The 19829-nt window shown below is 41.8% G+C and overlaps 1 protein-coding gene across 2 annotated transcripts in view; it reads left to right on the top strand.

The window, feature by feature from the left end:
- Window positions 1-19829, top strand: part of LOC115100201 (pancreatic alpha-amylase-like) — a 57571-nt gene that overhangs the window by 33881 nt on the left and 3861 nt on the right. For both annotated transcript variants that reach the window (XM_029618518.1, XM_029618519.1), the window contains exons 5-10: window positions 7132-7362; window positions 14647-14780; window positions 14877-14999; window positions 15102-15201; window positions 15600-15721; window positions 15816-15941. In XM_029618518.1, coding sequence (XP_029474378.1) covers window positions 7132-7362; window positions 14647-14780; window positions 14877-14999; window positions 15102-15201; window positions 15600-15721; window positions 15816-15941 — 836 coding nt within the window. The remainder of the gene's footprint in view (window positions 1-7131; window positions 7363-14646; window positions 14781-14876; window positions 15000-15101; window positions 15202-15599; window positions 15722-15815; window positions 15942-19829) is intronic.

The raw sequence follows: 19829 nt of genomic DNA on the forward strand, positions 1-19829 counted from the left end.
CACCCCAGGATAGTGCTGCCACTACAACTGTCCATGGAGAACTTGGCGGCTGAATTAGTATCGTCCAATCTATGGGAGATTTGGCAGGCCACCTGGTTTCTGCTTAGAAGGACTGCTGATTGCTACAAGAAGGGTGCCAACAGGAAATGCAGGCTCACCCCTTAATTCTTTTCAGTGATACAGTGTGGCTCAGCACAAAGCATCCAACTCAAAGTGCCCTCCACCAAATTTGCCCCTAGGTTTATTCGGCCTTATCATGCCTTAAAACAAATTAATCCAGTGACCTTTAGAATCAAGATCCCCTCCTCCCTCTGCATTCCTAATGTCTTCCTTGTCTCTTATTTTAAACTATTAACACTCAACAGGTACATCAAGACTATCCCTCTACCCACTCTGGTCTCATCTGACTCCAATACAGAATTTAAAGTTAATGAAATAATTGACTCCAAGCTGGTGAGAAATAGACTTTATCTGGTGGATTGGAGGGATCATGGCCCTGAGGAATGATCCCAGGCATCCATAGAAAATTTTGACATCCCAGCTTTGATCAGAAAATGCCATTGATTTTTTTCACCCTCTAGCTTAGAAAGAGGAAGAAAATGAAGAATCCTTTGTAGGAAGTGTGAAAGTAAAAGGGGACCAGGTCCCACAGGTGTGTTCCTATTGTGGAGTGAAAGAACATGTTGTCAAAGACTGTCCCTGGCTTGACAATAAAGATTGTGAGTTCAACTTTGAGGAAGAATGGGGACATAATCTAGTGAAGCTTCATAGCTGTAACTTCATGGTTATCCCTCATATAGGACTTAAGGACTTTGTGATCCCAATTGAGCTGGATGAGATTGCTGCCAAAGCTCTGGTAGATTCAGGATGCAGATAGACTCTTATTTGGAAGGAGCTACTCAAAGTGGATATGTCAATTACAGGAAGAAGATGACACCTGCATGCATAGTGACAAGCAATAATACTCAACCAGTCAGGTCTTATGGATGACCTCAGAGGGGCAAGCTTATGTAGAAGTGGGTATACTTCCAAAGCTTCCTTACGTTGTTGTTCTAGTATGAGATTATCTCCAGTTTGAGACTCTGCGGGGCCAGTCCAAACTGCATAGAAACATCTTCTCTGGAAGCCTCTCTATGGGACATTGTGAAAGTATACAACTTGGTGTCAAAGATATATAAACCATAGAGGCAGCACTCAAAACAAAATATGAAAGGTCTCAGTGTCTAAAGACTGCCAGGGACTTTACTGCTTTAATTTTACATGGTAACCTGTATCAGAGGGAACCAGGAGAACCTTAACTGATTCCTCAAATTATGGGGGAGGGTAACACTAGAAAACTTAAGCAAGTCCCATTCAAAAATAGTTCCCATGAATTGGGCTGGAACTCTAAACAGACAGGACAGGGGAAGGTACTCTCTGGCCTAGAGAACGCCATATCAATCCTATCCTCCACATCAAAGAGAAATGGTCAGTCCCAGTTTAGGGTAGAAAAAGAATATAAGAAGGATGATTTATTTTCCCAAGAGTTAACACAAATATTGGCAGATGCTCGACATGACAAGGTCAAGTTGAAGGGGAGAGTATGTAAAGGAGTGTATGTTAGACCCTTCTTTAAAGCCTGGGGTCAAGAATTTAGCCTGGTCCACCTTAAGCCACAGATAGGAAGAGTCCCACTCTGAAGTTGTTCTTCTTAGAAGGGGATAAGAAGCTAGGTCCAGGGAGAACATAGAGCTGCAGGGAAGAGAAGGAAGCCTAGGAAAGGACAATCCTGACTATCTATGAATTCAACTCAGCAATCACATCATGGTATTATATCACTGGGAACATTGCCAACGACCTTTGCCCCCTTCGCACTAAAAAAAATTGGCCACTCCAAATCTTCACTTAAACCATGGTACACCCCCCTGAACTGACAGCTCTAAAATGTACCCTCAGGAAATTGGAAAAAGATTGGCGTAACAACCCCTCCCTCACAAAAAGAAATACCTACAGAGCAACCCTACGTATCTATCGTGAGCAAACCCTCAATGCAAAAAAAAAATTACCATGCAAAAAAAATACATGATCTGCAATTTAATGCAAACGCTCTCTTCACGTATGTAACACAAATGACTAAAACCAATACCACTCCCACCTGTAATAAAGATGCCCAAACCAAAAGTGAGAACTTAGCTAAATACTTTCATGAGAAAATAGTTAAAATCATGGCACTGTTCCCTGGCAATAATCCCCTGACCAAAACCATCCCACATGATTCCTCTGCTATATTTAATGCCTTCGAACCTATCACGTCCCTAGAGATTCAAAATACCATTAAAAAAATGAAACCTGCCACACATCCAAGTGACACCATACCCACCAAACATTCGGGATGTGAATCGTTTTAGGACGATTAAAATTATCGTCCGATAATTTTAATATCGTCTTAAACCGTTATGGAACACAATACAATAGAGATTCTAACAATTTATCGTTATAAATCGTTAGAATCGTGAGCCGGCACACTAAAACCCCCTAAAACCCACCCCCGACCCTTTAAATTAAATCCCCCACCCTCCCGAACCCCCCCCAAATGACTTAAATAACCTGCGGGTCCAGCGGCGGTCCGGAACGGCAGCGGTCCGGAACGGGCTCCTGCTCCTGAATCTTGTTGTCTTCAGCCGGCGCCATTTTCCAAAATGGCGCCGAAAAATGGCGGCGGCCATAGATGAACACGATTGGACGGCAGGAGGTCCTTCCGGACCCCTGCTGGACTTTTGGCAAGTCTCATGGGGGTCAGGAGGCCCCCCACAAGCTGGCCAAAAGTTCCTGGAGGTCCAGCGGGGGTCAGGGAGCGATTTCCCGCCGCGAATCATTTTCGTACGGAAAATGGCGCCGGCAGGAGATCGACTGCAGGAGGTCGTTCAGCGAGGGTTCCGGCGCCTCGCTGAACAACCTCCTGCAGTCGATCTCCTGCCGGCGCCATTTTCCGTACGGAAACGATTCGCGGCGGGAAATCGCTCCCTGACCCCCGCTGGACCTCCAGGAACTTTTGGCCAGCTTGTGGGGGGCCTCCTGACCCCCACGAGACTTGCCAAAAGTCCAGCGGGGGTCCGGAAGGACCTCCTGCCGTCCAATCGTGTTCGTCTATGGCCGCCGCCATTTTTCGGCGCCATTTTGGAAAATGGCGCCGGCTGAAGACAACAAGATTCAGGAGCAGGAGCCCGTTCCGGACCGCTGCCGTTCCGGACCGCCGCTGGACCCGCAGGTTATTTAACTCATTTGGGGGGGGTTCGGGAGGGTGGGGGATTTAATTTAAAGGGTCAGGGGTGGGTTTTAGGGGGTTTTAATGTGCCGGTTTTGCGATTTTTCGATTTTTCACGATATTTTACCCCCCCAAACGGCAACAATACGATTCCCTCCCCCTCCCAGCCGAAATCGATCGTTAAGACGATCGAGGACACGATTCACATCCCTACCAAACATCTTCTCTCCATCCCTGAAATCATAGCACCCTCAATTGCTAAAATTATCAATTGCTCACTAGCTTCCAGAGAAATCCCTAATACGCTTAAACAAGCTATCATCAGACCTATTCTAAAAAAGCCCAAAGTCTGACCTAACCAACTACCGACCCATTTCCAACCTTCCCTTCATAGCAAAAATCCTTGAAAAAATTGTAAACACGCAGCTCACTGAACACCTGGAAAAATTTGAAATTCTCTCACCATTGCAACATGGTTTTCGTAAATGTATGAGCACCGAAACTCTACTCATCTCTCTTATCAATACCATACTTACGGGGTTCGACAAAGGTCAATCCTTCCTACTAGCCATGCTTGACATTTCTGCGGCCTTCGATTCTATTAATCACAACATTCTCATTACACGGCTCAAGGAAATCAGCATATCTAACACCCCACTGCAATGGTTTGAAGCTTTCCTACAACGACAGCAATATAAAGTCAATTTTGAAAACAATGAATCGCAACCATACAATATAAATCACGGAGTACCACAAGGATCTGCCCTCTCCTCTACTCTCTTTAATATTTATATCCTCCTTCTTTGTCACCTACTGACAGAACTTGGCCTTATGTACTTCATCTATGCAGATGATGTACAAATTATCATCCCCATCACTGACTCCCTTAATGATGCCCTTAAAACATGGGATACTGCCCTCACCGCCATTAGTAACCTCCTTACTAGCATCAATCTGGCCATTAACCCTGATAAAACAGAACAATTGCTGCCACTCACACATTACTCACTTCTCCTGACTTCACTAACACTGTTAAAAACCTTGGAGTCACATTAGACAACCACCTTAATTTTAAAAAACATATCAACAACATTATTAAAGATGGGTTCTTCAAACTACACACTCTAAAAAAATTAAGACCATTACTCTACCAACACAATTTCCGTACTGTACTGCAATCCCTCATTTTTTCGAAAGTTGATTATTGTAATGCCCTTCTCCTAGGCCTACCCAAAACTATCATTCTACCACTACAAATGCTTCAGAATGCAGCAGCACGCATTCTCACCAACACCAGAAAATCGGAACATATTACTCCCATACTCAGAGATCTGCACTGGCTCCCCATTGCGCAGAGAATCATGTTCAAAACCTTATCTCTAATACACAAGACCCTACACAATGAAAACATGACATGGCTCAATAATGAACTTTACTTCCACAAACACTCCAGAACCCCTAGAACACAACATGCAGCCACCCTACACACCCCCACACATAAAACCACCACTCTTGAGTCAACTAGGAAGTGTGCGATAACCATAGCTGGACCGAACTGTTGGAACAATATGACACCGGAGTTATGGCAAGAAACATGCCCAATAAAATTTAAGCAAAAACTGAAAACATGGCTTTTCCTACAGGCTTATACTTAACCCTTACGCTCTCCTCTCTCCCTTACTCCTACAGCCTTGCCCACTAATGTACTTAAATGTACATCCCCTATTTCTTTATCTCCACACCTAACTTTTTGTTGGCAATTATTCATATCGATTGTATATCAATTGTATATAAGACTTCTATCCCATTTCTTTCTCTCATACCCAGCTTTTCTCTTTTCCAATTGTGTTTTTATAAAATTCATTCTATTTATTTATAGACTTATAAATTCAGTGAGATAACAATTTGCTTTGTACCACTATATTATTTTTCCCTTTTATTGTTCCACTGTTCTCTCCCCTCCCCCCCCAGTTAACAAGTTTATTGTAAAGCACTATTGCATATGTTCGTTAAGTTTATTGTAAAGTTTATTGTTTATTGTAAATGTTTATTGTTTATTGTAAAGCACTGTTGCACATGTTCATTCTATTTGGCACAGCTGCAATGTTTCTGTTAATTGTGAACCGATGTGAGGTTACTAAACAAATGTCGGTATATAAAAACTGCAAATAAATAAATACAATAAAATAAATGAATTGCATTACTGTATTTTTGCTTTTGAAAACTGCTAAGGTAAGCAGAGCTATTTGTTATATTTTCTTCATTTAATAAAAAGTGTATGAGAAAATCCACCAGAGCCCAGCCTAAGTCTGTTCTATGACCAGCCAAAGACTGAATGTGGTGTCACAGGGGATAATAGCTAATGACATAGTTAGCATGGGACTTGCATAAGAAGAAGCTAACCTGTGAGCACAATTTTGTGTGCAAAACTCTTTGCTGCATTGGCAGAAATTTGGATACAAAATCTATGTGCACAACCATGGGCTAAACTATATACTCTGCCGAACAAACCTTGTTATATATCAGCTCTGAAATGAACAATCTAACATCTATACAGTATCGGGCGGATTTTAAAAGCCCTGCTCGCGTAAATCCGCCCGGATTTACGCGAGCAGGGCCTTGCGCGCCGGCGCGCGCAGAGCCCCAGGACGCGCGTAGGTCCCGGGGTTTTCTGAAGGGGGCGTGTCGGGGGCGAGGCCGAACGACGCAGCGTTTTGGGGGCGGGACGCGGCGTTTCGGGGGCGGGCCCGGGGGCGTGGTTTCGGCCCGGGGTGTTCCGGGGGCGTAGCCTTGCCCTCCGGAACCGCCCCCGGGTTGGGTCTCGGCGCGCCTCTGGGAGGCGTAAATCCATGGATAAAGGTAGGGGGGTTTAGAAAGGGCCGGGGGGGTGGGTTAGGTAGGGGAAGGGAGGGGAAGGTGAGGGGAGGGCGAAAGAAAGTTCCCTCCGAGGCCGCTCCGATTTCGGAGCGGCCTCGGAGGGAACGGAGGCAGGCGCCTGGTGCGCCAACAAAAGTACGCGAACGCGCTTTTTTTAAAAAATCTACCCCTATATAGGTTATAGAATGAGAAATACCTGAAAATAAATATTATTAGATATACACAGGTAATGTAACATGGCAGAAAAAATCTTGCAAGTAATGAAAAAGTGAAAAACACATACTCTTAGAAGAAGATTACCATTATGTGAAGTTACCAAAAAAATTTGAAAAATTAGAATCTGTATAAAACAATAATATGCGATTATTGTCAATTCATTTTATAAAATGGAGAAAAGGCCAGATCATAACTTACCACTGATGTAGCAAGCAGTCTTATACGGCTATCACAAGTGCCAACTGGCCTCAAAGAGTTTGTCATTTCTGACAAAAAAAAAACCCAAAACTTAACAAATTGAGTAAAATCTCGTATGTTGCCACCCAAATAATAGTGTGCAAAAAACTCTTACGCTCAGGGAGATATATTTCAAAAGTGTTTCATCAAGCCTCTGCTTGAAATTTAGACATTGCAATGAGTATTATTTGAATCACGGGTTTAAATGTGCTTGGCTATAGACCATCATGATGGAAACGTGTTAGATCAGCCCAACTGAAGATCCTCGTTTCACCAGCAGTAAGCGGCTTCCTCAGGGTAGTAAAGAATTTAGTGTTGGCTGTTGAGAAACGAAGCACATCAATTATTAGTCCATCAAAGATTCCAAAATGCTTATAAAGAAAGGTTGAGTCACCGAGTGAGGCTGCCACGTCTCTGCTTTCCCATGCTTAATATTTATATCTATATTAATATCTATATTAGATATAGATATTAATATATAATATAAAATAAGATTTGCACTGAATCAGTATGTTTTGGATCACAAATCAATTGGTTATTATTCAACTGTTTCACAGGTTCGAGATTGCAAACTTGTTAGTCTTCTTGATCTTGCACTGGAAAAAGACTATGTGCGAGGGAAGATTGCTGAGTACATGAACAACCTCATTGACATTGGCGTTGCAGGGTTCAGAATTGACGCTTCCAAACATATGTGGCCAGGTGACATGAAGGAAGTTTTTGGCAGGCTGCATACTTTGAATACAAAATGGTTCCCAAGTGCTGCAAAACCTTTCATATTTCAGGAGGTAATCTTTTTCTATTTATTGTTCTACTTAAGGAAGGATAATATAGGAAAAATGTAAGTGATAAATACACTCTGCTTTTTGATTAAGTGTGACAATATATGAAATGAGTTAGGAAGATGACCTTAGCTATTTCCTCACCTTAGGGGATGCTTTTTAACACACATAATCCCAGTAGGATTAACTTACAATGTTTTAAAGGGATAAAGTCTTTAATACTTTGTGCATTAAAAGTGGATTTTTTCATTAACTAATATATCATTGTTCTTGCAGTCATTAATGCAAAACCTAACTATATCTCTGGGAGCTGTAGTTAACGTTTTTGCTTTTTCAGTCCAAATGCTCAAATTACGCTAACCAGCAGTAATTTTAAATGAACTGGTTAGTATACTTCTAATTAGCTCATGTAATTTTTTTTTGCATAATACCACGCTACATCTGTGTTGATGGTAACGAGGACTAATGAATTAAGTGTGTAAACTATCACAAGCATTAACATATTTTCTACTATGTTTAATGCACGTTAGCTAGTGCACTTTTGTATGTAGATCCCTTAATGATTTTTCATTTTAACCTAGTGACAGTGTGTTTCTTTTTTGGGGACTGGAATTTGGTGACTCAGTAAAGTATGGTTTCCATAACTCTGTCCAACTGATTTCACTGTTCCTGAGGTTTCCCCACCACCACCAAAACCATCCCATACCACCCCCAAATATAACATAAAGCCTTTGAGTTATTAGCATGTGGCTGCAACTTTATTAACTTAAATCCATTAATTCTCATATCTAGCTAAGGGTTCATTTGGGATTATCATTAAATTTGGATTTGGTAATTGATTCATTTGCCACTGCCTTGCCCTGGAAGGTTCCCTCCCTTTACTTTCATAATGGACGATGCTAACTTTGTGGGTCAGCCTTGTGAGCTGTGATTGGCCTGATTTCCCACCTTTAAATTTCTTGCACAGATATATGAAGGCCCCTACCCCTGCCATGAGAGCAAGAGGTGGTCAAACCTTCTGCCCAAAAGTAAACATTTTATGTCTTGTTCACTTCAAAGATAGTCAGAGGCTCCTCCCCTGCCATAAGAGCATGCAAGCAGGCCACCCCCGACCATACTTCATCATAAGTGAATTGCAACAACTTTATTGGATTTTGATAGGCAAATGATAGATACAAATAATATATATGCCAGGATGAACTCCCCACTACCTACCATGGGTTCCAACAGCAAATCTTCACCTGCTGAAGACTCCCCTTTCCTAGTTGTTGCAGCCTTGTTCCTGCAATACCCTAAAAATTGCTTTGAGAATGTCCTCCAGGAATTTATCCAGGCAGGAATCTGTTAGGTAGAGCCTATCAGGCCCATACAAGGCATGTGTCCCATCACTTATGTAAATAAACAAACGCTAAATTACACTCATAAATTATCATGAGGTTGGCTCCTTGCCACCCTCCCATACTCTATTGTATATAGTACTTTATCTTTGTTCTCCCTCTCTTTTTTTTCCTACTCCCAGTTAAGGCATCCTTGTTATAATGTAACTTTATGCTCCTTTTAAATTATCTCTTGTTGTATGGTTGGTTATAGTTACTGCTCAGTTCGATGTAAACCGAGTTGATTTGATTTGTATCAAGAAAGTCGGTATATAAAAGCCTTTAATAAATAATAAATAAATGTGTGTGTCTGTTGAGAATGAAGTATGATATATGGTGAAACCCATTTGTGTGCCAAATGTCAGGATAAGCATGTGTTCAGTTTTCTTCAGGTCTGTGAAATGGCTCCCCACTTCCTTGCCCATGCCATATGAACTGTAGGATGATATATGATCAAAAAAGTTTCATTTGTGGGACCATCTCCATTATCTGTGTGAGACCCCACTGGACCTTCTTAAGGAACCCAATGGGGTAGATTTTAAAAGAAGCGCGATCAGCCTACTTTTGCTTGCGCATCAGACTCAAGCAAAAGTACGCTGGATTTTAGTAGATACGCGCGGAGCCGCGCGTATCCACTAAAATCCTGGATCGGCGCGCGCAAGGCTATCGATTTTGTATAGCCTGCGCGCGCCGAGCCGCGCTGCCTCCCCCCGTTCCCTCCAAGGCCGCTCCGAAATCGGAGCGGCCTCGGAGGGAACTTTCCTTTGCCCTCCCCTCACCTTACCCTCCCTTCCCCTACCTAACCCACCCACCCGGCCCTGTCTACACCCCCCCCTTACCTTTGTCGGGGGATTTACGCCTCCCGGAGGGAGACGTAAATCCCCGCGCGCCAGCGGGCCTGCTGCGCGCCGGGCCGCGACCTGGGGGCGGGTACGGAGGGCGCGGCCACGCCCCCGGGCCGTAGCCACGCCCCATACCCGCCCCCAAAACGCTGTCGACACGCCCCCGCAACGCCGCGCGCTCCGGCCCCGCCCCCCGACACGCCCCCCTCCGAGAACCCCGGGACGTACGCGAGTCCCGGGGCTCTGCGCGCGCCGGGAGGCCTATGTAAAATAGGCTTCCCGGCGCGCAGGGCCCTGCTCGCGTAAATCCGCCCGGTTTTGGGCGGATTTACGCGAGCAGGGCTCTGAAAATCCGCCCCAATATGTATTGCAATTTTTCTTAATCTTTTTATAAGTTAATTCAGTTAGAATTTAAAAGAACTCTGAAGAGGCACCTATTATAGCTAGGGGGAGGAAAGGGGGAGTTAAGATCACTTTTGAGGAAATATTAATGTTTGAACATTTTTAAAGCTCTTCTTACTTACTCATTATTGACATTTTGAATTTGGGTATCTCTTTTAGAGGTATGTGTTACTCATCACATATACATAAAAGACAGTCCCTGCCCTGTGAGCCTGCTACATAATCAAGACACAGAAACAAGACAAATGAGTAAACTGGGGTGCTGATAACTAACAGAACTCAATGTAGACCTCATATTGCTAAATTAAAAGCTTGAATATGTAGGGATAGATTTTAAAAGTGGTGCAGGCACCATGTGCACGCAGTTCCCGGTGTGCACACATGATGCACTGATTTTATAACATGCGCGTGCATGTTATAAAATACGATGGTCATGCGCATGTGCGGGTGGCCCGTGACTCGCGCACAAGGGGGAATTTTCCAATTATGCACAGTGACACGACTGGCCTTTTTTCCAGTTCCCTACCCCCCCTACCTAACCTTTCCCCCTCTTCCCCTTTCCTCCCTGCTCCCTAAACATAATCTAACTATCCCTAAATGTTTTAATTTGGTACTTTTTGCTCCTCTGGAGCAGAAGTAATCTCGGCGCACCAGCAGCCGGCCAGCATGCACTTCCCTGGGACAGTGTTGAATGGCGCTGTACTGGCCCGCCCCTCCCCATGCAGACCCTGCCCCCTGGCCCTCCCCTTTGGAGAGGCCCAGCACTTTGGCGCATTCCAGGGTTTACGTGTGTGGCCAGGCCTGTTGTAAAATGCGTGTGACGCACACAAGGCCCGGCCACACGCATAAATCCTGAAATTGACGCGCAAGCTCATTTAAAATTTACTTGATAATGAATAGATGAAGACTGGATTCAGGAAAGGAGGCTTTCAAACAGAATGTGTAATCTTTGTGATAGGGGCACATCTTTCATTCTGAAAAGGAAAAAGACTGCTATTTAAGAAATAAAGCATATTAGAAAAAAGATAAAGAAAAGAAGAATCAAAAGAAACAAGATACCATCAGGTAGATAATTTGAGGAATGAAGCTACTAAGATTCCTCAAGTATTACCTAGATTATTAGAGTTGTCACTTTTTTGTCTTAATATAGAGTTTATATTTTATGGTTTTCTACCTTCTTGGAATAACATTTGCACAGTATTTATTATGATAGTACCTCATTTCAGTTCTTATTTGTACCCTGATAGAGCACTGTCCCATTGGTTATCCTCTTTCCACCATGTCTCTGAAATACCAATTAAGTCTATGTCATCATTCACTGCTATACATTCTAACTCTCCCATCTTACTTCTTAGACTTCTTATATTGGCATACAGACATTTCAAAGTGCGTATTTTGTTTGTATTAACAACCTTCTTTTCAGCTGATATGGATAATTTGGAATTCTTTAGTATAGGTGATTCTTAATTTATAGGCACATGAGCTACTTTTGCATTTATTGGAACCTCTCTGTTGGGTTGCCCTAACTCTCCTGTTTCATTAGTATCCTTCAAAGATACATTCCTCTGAACCATGCACTGCTGAGTGATTGTCAGCTTTCCTTTTTGTTCTAGTTTAAAAGCTGCTCTATCTCCTTTATGAAAATTAGCGTCAGCAGCCTGATTCCATTATGGTTAAGGTGGAGCCCATCCTTTCGGAAAAGTCTCACCCTTCCCCAAAAAGTTATCCAGAAATGGACAGTAATGAAGTGGACAGCAATGTTGCAGTTGCATCAAAATCATTAAGGCTAATTGGTTAAGGGTAGTAATCCCCATGCTTTCTGTTAAGGGTAATAACTTCGGCTCCTTGCAGGCTTTCACAATGCAACCTTTTCTTCATTTCCAACTTCTAGCCTTTAGGGATCCACAGTGTTTATCCCATGCCCAAACAAGCCTTCCCAGACGCAGATTAAAAACTATTCTATCCGATTTTCAACCTCCAATCAACATATTTTATTATTATAACCATCCTGGTATTCTACCCCTAAGCATTATTATCATCCAGAATCTTCATTACTTATGATTTCGCCTTTATTGTTAAACTACATACTTGTATGGAACAATTCATTGTAAATCTCAAACATCCATTTTTGGAAATTCCTCCATTCTACAGGTTTATACACTTTGTTAAAGTTTCTATCTTGTCTTCTTCTTGCTCCTAGTTGTACGTCTCCCTGTTTATTGTAACTGCATCTATATTATTTATAGTTCATATTATTTCGTTCTCTGTTCCGGTTATCACCCATTGTTTATTGTAAACCGGCTTGATGTGATATTATCACGAATGCCGGTATAGAAAAAATTAAAATAAATAAATAAATAAATGCCCCTTTGAATTCATTTACTGTTCATTTCCTCACCACTTCTTCTGGAAGGACATTCCAGGCATAAGAACATGCCTGGAATGCTGGGTCAGACCAAGGGTCCATCAAGCCCAGCATCCTGTTTCCAACAGAGGCCAAACCAGGCCACAAGAACCTGGCAATTACCCAAGCACTAAGAAGATCCCATGCTACTGATGCAATTAATAGCAGTGGCTGTTCCCTAAGTAAACTTGATTAATAACAGTTAATGGACTTCTCTTCCAAGAACTTATCCAAACCTTTTTTGAACCCAGCTACACTAACTGCACTAACCACATCCTCTGGCAACAAATTCCAGAGCTTTATTGTGCATTGAGTGAAAACATTTTCTCAGATTAGTCTTAAATGTGCTACTTGCTAACTTCATGGAGTGCCCCCTAGTCCTTCTATTATTTGAAAGTGTAAATAACTGATTCACATCTACTCGTTCAAGACCTCTCCATGATCATAAAGACCTCTATCATATCTCCCCTCAGCCATCTCTTCTCCAGGCTGAACAGCCCTAACCTCTTCAGCCTTTCCTCATAGGGGAGCTGTTCCATCCCCTTTATCATTTTGGTTGCCATTCTCTGTACTTTCTCCATTGCAACTATATCTTTTTTGAGATGCAGCAACCAGAATTGTACACAGTATTCAAGGTGTGGTCTCACCATGGAGCGATACAAAGGCATTATGACATTTTCCGTTTTATTAACCATTCCCTTCCTAATAATTCCTAACATTCTGTTTGCTTTTTTGACTGCCGCAGCACACTGCACCGACGATTTTAAAGTATTATCCACTATGATGCCTAGATCTTTTTCCTGGGTGGTAGCTCCTAATATGGAACCTAACATCATGTAACTACAGCAAGGGTTATTTTCCCTATATGCAACACCGTGCACTTGTCCACATTAAATTTCTTCTGCATCCACCACCCTCTCTGTGCAGAAATGTTTCCTTATATTGGTTCCGAGTTGTTCCCTTTCTGGGGCATTCCAAACCCCTTTCTACCCCTCCTCAGGTTGCCAAAATAAGATTATGGTGGCCCGTTCCTACCCTTTGCCTCATAAACCCTAACCTTCCCACCCATCTGGCACCTGACCAAACCCCTTTCTACTGCTGGGACTGTAGTATCCTTGTACTGCTCCCAGTGGCTTCAAGCATTGCTCTGACAGCAACACTGGTAGCTAATGCTTCCATCATTTCCGTCAGAGCAACACTGGAAGACACCAGGAGCAGTACGAGGATACTTCAGTCCAAGCAGTAGAAAGGGGTTTGGTCAGGTGCCGGATGGGTGGGAGGGTTAGGGTTTATGTGACAAGGGGTAGGAGCGGGCCATCATAATTTTATTTTGGCAAACTGAGGAGGGGCGGGATCAGTGAGTAAACCAAGACCTATTCAATTTTTACAGTTTGCATGGGGGAAAGGGTGGCCTGAGACCAGCAGAGCCCATTTTTCTGACAGTGGAACGGGGGTCAGAAAATCGGGCCACCAGACCCACAAGGCATATTTCGTTTTAAGAAGAGATCACTACCTAACCAGCTATATTCTTTTGAATATAGCTTATTAAGCTTAAAGTTATGTGGATCTGCTTACTCAGATAACGTTAAACCTAGCCAGATAGGTTTAAATTTGTCTGGCTAAAGGTAACCGGATAACTATTTAGGGATATTCAGTGGAATGTTTATCCCACTGAATATCCCTGATATCTTAGGGCCAGATTCATTAAGGCTTTTCTTCCATTTTGTGTCTGTGGGAAAAACCCTTAGTGAATAAGGTTCTTACAGGATCTTTCTTTATTCTGCAATGGGCCATTATTTCGGCGTTAGGGCCTTATTGCATGCAATAATGGCTGCATCGCAGCAATGCCATGCTAATTAGGGGAAGGGGCGCAGTGTGGGTGGGATTTGGGGAGGGTTATGGCCTGGCAGCACCATGAGAAATAACACCACCTTTTCTTGTGGCGCTATGGGGGCGATAGTGTGCAGTGCGGCTGCACTGTGATGGCGAAACCGCACCACCGCGATGTGGCCGGTTGCTTACTATCACCCCCCTGCCCCTTTATTTTTCGCAACTCATTATTCTGCTATAAATATAAATATCTAGAGGCCAGCTGGCTAACTTACTAGATAAGTTATCCATTTTTCATCTTTTAAAATATTTATTTCAATATAATTAATATGGTAATGACCTTATAATATCAGGCAAGGCCGCCTTTGTGAATATATTCAAGATAATTATATTTTACTACAAAGAGATGAAATAATAATTTCTTATTTATCCCAAGGTTATTGATTTAGGAGGAGAAGCTATTTCAGTCAATGATTATCTGGGACTTGGCCGAGTCACTGAATTTAAATATGGCGCCAAACTGGGTAATGTTATACGCAAATGGAATGGAGAAAAAATGGCTTACTTAAAGTAAGAAAAATAAGTTTAGCTGTCACTTACTGCATATCTAGAACTACTGTATTTTGTCTTCATTACTTAGTACTTTTTTTTTTTTTAATGTAATAGGAGCTGGGGGGAAGGTTGGAGCTTCATGCCTTCTGACAGAGCACTGGTCTTTGTAGACAATCATGACAACCAGAGAGGCCATGGAGCTGGTGGTGCTTCCATTCTAACATTCTTTGATGCGAGGTAGGGAATGTTTCCCACCATGGAGTGATTTGTTAGTATTGTTGTAGTTTGGACTGGGACTAACTTTCTGTTCTCTGATTCTTTTTTTGTGCTACTACATAGATTGTACAAAATGGGAGTTGGTTTCATGCTTGCTCATCCTTATGGCTTTACACGTGTCATGTCAAGTTTCAGCTGGCCCAGAAATTTTGTCAATGGCAAGGTAGATTATTCACTTTATATTTTAAATTTAACAATGAAACTGATTGCAAAGCATTTTAGTCCACCAATTAATTTCTTTTATCTATAAATACTAAGGTCCATATTCTGAACCACTTGGAGTGGGGGTTTATATAGGAAAAGTTTTGTGAGTAACTTTAGGGAAGAAATTTAGCAGGACTTATCTAAGTATACTGAATATACTCACCTAAAGTTACCTGATTAAAACTGAGATGAGCAAAGGTTCAATTAAAGGTTTTTGTGTCTGAGTAACTGAAAAGATAGCTGGACTAACCCATAAATGTTGATCTTACTGCGAATATGCAACCAAAATTTATTGTCCTTCTCTTTGGGACTTTTGTACAAGCACAATTTATTAATCATGTTGTCTTTAATGCTAAGGATGTGAATGACTGGATTGGACCACCAAGTTATTCAGATGGAACTACCAAACCTGTTACAATTAATGCAGATACTACCTGTGGTAATGACTGGGTCTGTGAGCATAGGTGGCGTCAAATAAGGTACAGTAAAGCCATAGCCACCTGCAAGATTCTGATCATGGTTTTAGTCTCAGGGATGCATCAGATAATTTAAAATAATGTTTGTTCTTGTTAGGAACATGGTTGGTTTTCGCAATGTTGTTGATGGTCAGCCTTTTGCAAACTGGTGGGATAATGGAAGCAATCAAATCGCATTTGGGCGCGGTAATAAAGGATTCATCATCTTTAATAATGATGATTGGTAAGTATAATCTTGTTCTTTCTCTATACCGTATTGATTTTGCACAACAAAATAGGTGCATGTCAAGCATATGTAGTCCAAAGATTAAATACATGTAATAGGTTAGGTCCATTTATTTATGCATCAGGCTTGACTAATCCTTCAGTTTGATTCTATAGGCAAATGTAGATGCAATATTATCTGCACAATCAAGTTTGATAAATTAGATTACATTTTCCAGAGATCTTCTGTATCAGTTTTCCCATAGGAATAAAGGTAACAACTTCAGCTATACTCAGAACAGGTATTATTCACAGATCTTATTTATCTTTTCAAATGAAAGATCTATTTCTCTCACTACAGCCCAAAAGATTAATTTTGAAATTGGCGCGCAGGCACACACCTGTCGACCTGCCCCAGGGATGCGGCTATTATATAACATACACATGTATATGCACACATTTTATAGAATAGCCTGGCCGCATGTACAAGTGCGTCCAATTTTAAGTGCACGTGTGCCTGTGCACACAAAAGCCACTTCTACTGCGTAAGTGGGGAAGTTTCAAAAGGGATGCATCTGATGCCATTGCCTGTTTTACCAGTTCCTCCCCAGTCCACCCAATTACCAGCTAGATCTTCAACCCCCCCCCCCCCCCCCCGTTTGATAGCCTGTACACCTCCAGTTACCCCAGACCATTCACACCCATCCGAAATGACCGTTTATTTTTTTACTTATACACCATCCATAGCAGAAGTAAAGATACGTGACAGGGGATCTAGGTACGCATTGGATCATGAAAGTATTTACGTTCTAATTTCTGGTTAAAGTCTTAAACTGCCCATGCCATCTTGGGTGTAATTTTTTATTTAAATGTTTTATATTCCGCCATATCCAAAACAAGTGGTTCAAGATGGATTCCAACTTTAAATAATGTCATAGATTCTTTAGTGTAAAATAAACTAAATGTTACATTTAATGCCATTTAGCTTTTCACTTATCTGCATCTGAATTACAAATTTATTTATTTATTTATTTATTTATTTATTTATTTATTTATTTAACATTTTTATATACCGCAATTCATGTAGCAAAGTTACATATCATTTTGGTTTACATTAAAACAATAATAAGCATATAAGAATGCAATTACATTATAACAAGGGAGTGAACTAGGATAAGAGGGGAAAAAAGTCTGATGGATGTTAGTGAGGAAACTAGTAGTTGTTTGGCTTCAATCAAATGCTTGTTCGAATAGCCAGGTTTTTAGTCTCTTTTTGAAAGTGTTTGGGCATTGTTCTTGTCTTAGTTCTGGTGGTATGGAGTTCCATTCTGTTGGGCCTGCTGTGGATAAAACTCTTTTGTTTAGAGAGGATTTGATTGGTGGAGCGAAGAGAGAGTTTCTATATGATGTTCTTACCGGTCTGGATGGTATGTGCAATTGAAAAGGTATATTGAGGTCCAGAGGAATGAGGTTGTGTATGGATTTGTGTATGATAGTTAACACTTTGTAGGTGATTCTATATTTAATTGGAAGCCAGTGTAAATTTTTTAATACAGGTGTAATATGTTCTCTTTTTTTGGTCTTGGATAGAATTCTTGCTGATGCGTTTTGGAGCATTTGTAAGGGTTTAATGGTATTAGTTGGGAGGCCAAGTAGAAGAGAATTAGAGTAGTCTATTTTTGAGAAGATAATTGCTTGAAGAACTGTGCGATAGTCTTGGAAACAGAGGAGCGGTCTAATCCGTTTAAACAGAGGAGCGGTCTAATCTAATGTTACAAATGTCTAAATTTAGTGTGCCTGATTATTTTATCACTTATAAAATCTGGATAGCTTGTAAATGGTATTGATACTGTAACTGATTATATGACATGTGCAACCACACAACTATACAGTGCCAGCAGTTATTCATATTTATGATACTTGAAGTTTCTACTACCTAAGATTGAACAAGCTTTCTGCATGTTTTAACTAACTTCTTATTAAAGTAGATTTTTATTGCCATTAACTGCAGAGGTAAAAGGCCATATAATTTTATGCTAGATTTATTTTTCAATTAATCTAAATTGTTTTACTACGCAGTACTTTAAAAAAAAAAAAAGCAGACATTTTAAAAGTCCACCTTTTATTATGGTCACATATTTGCTTTTAAAAGTCTTCTTTCCTGAGTTCAGGTTTCTACAGTCCATGTTTTCCATGTACAAGATTGATGCCTCCATGGAGTTCTATGGATGTGCATTTAGGGGTGAATTTCCAAAATGTTCTATGTGTAAACATTTGCATATATGAGTGTAAGTAACCTCTACTCATGCATTTTGTATTTTATAAAACTAAAAAATACATGCCTATTTTCATTTTCATATGTAAAAAAAGGGGGGGGGGGAATCTGCAGCATTCCAGGGTGGGGCCAACATTTAAAAGGCATGTGCGCACATTTTCCAATTTACTTATTTTGTATACCTGCTAATTATCTGACATAAGTGATATTAAACATGTTTATTAGGGATGTACATGCGTCCTGTTTTGGGAACAATGAATCCCGAACAAATTTTTCCTGAAATTTCGGGAAAAATTTGTTTTTGGGTTAGTGCGCACTAACAGGAGTTACTGCACGGTAACGTTAAAATGTTAGCACACGCTAATGGGGAGTTAGTGTGCTCTAACCCGAAATTCGGGTCCTCCCGAATTTCAAAGGCCCAAACCGCGGGAAATATATTTCCCGCGGCTGGCCGAAATGAAGCTTGAACCAAAAGGTTCAGGCTTTGCACATCACTAATATTTATTGTATACTACTGACTGGGTAGAAGATCTGGGTGAACAGGGGGAGTTCATACTGAAGAACCAGGAAGGTCTCGATGACCTGGAGAAGAACTGGAAGAACTGGTGGACTAAGTTGTAAACTGGTGAATTTCATTTCTCCAAGGACAAGTAGGATGATAGTCCTCACACATGAGTGACATCATCAGATGGAGCCCCGACATGGAAAACCTATGCCAATGTTTCTAGAACTTTGACTTGGCACACTGAACATGGCCAGCATGCCCTAAACCATGCATCCACATATAGTCCCTCTCCAGTCTCTCTTTCAATGGTGTGAGTGAGCTCAATGTGGCTTTTTGGCCTTTTTGGAAAACTTTTTTGTTAACATTTCTCGTTTTTCGCTGGTTGTTCTTCACAGTATTTGACAGCCGGCCCTTCTCGGTACTTCCCCATAGAGTTCTTAGTCAGAGTTTTCGATGTTTCTGGTAAGTTTCCTTTCGCAGTTGATTTGGTGCCTGCTGGCTGGTCATCAGCATCCACCGCCTTCAATTTTGATTTTGTGGCCCTTTTATTTCATCCAATCATGGCCACTTCTGGTTTTCATCAATGCCTATGGTGCCTGAGGATCATGTGCATTACAGATTCTCATGAAATATGTGTCTTCTGCCTGGGGGCATCGCGTGACAACCGGGGTTGCCGCTTACACACACAGATAACCAAAAAGGGGTGTTGTCTTCGGCTTAACAAGATGGAACAGCTCTTCTGGTTGAAGAAGATCAAGCCATTGGCATTGGCATTGGCATCGGTGGCAATGGAGTCGATGGACCTTGGAGCTGAACCATTGGACATTGCACCATCAACCTCGGTGGGACCATCTGTGCCATCAGTGGATAGGGGCGCTAGAGGCCGACTACTGTCAGTGTCCTCTAGGCTGAGGACATTGGGTTTCTCATATCAGCCTCGGCACCAGGGAAGGATCAGACCGAGCATCGAGGGAAGCCAAAGAAGCATCGGCACTGGTCCCTGTTGATGCATGGTGCCAGGAACGGGGATGTACTTGCTTATACCATGATGCCCCCAAAGTGACCCTGCAGCGAGGAGCGTCAGTCTTCCATTGATGCCAGGGGTCCGCGACAGTCTCCACTGGTGC

This window comes from Rhinatrema bivittatum, chromosome 10 (assembly GCF_901001135.1).
Source record: "Rhinatrema bivittatum chromosome 10, aRhiBiv1.1, whole genome shotgun sequence".
Classification (NCBI taxonomy): domain Eukaryota; kingdom Metazoa; phylum Chordata; class Amphibia; order Gymnophiona; family Rhinatrematidae; genus Rhinatrema; species Rhinatrema bivittatum.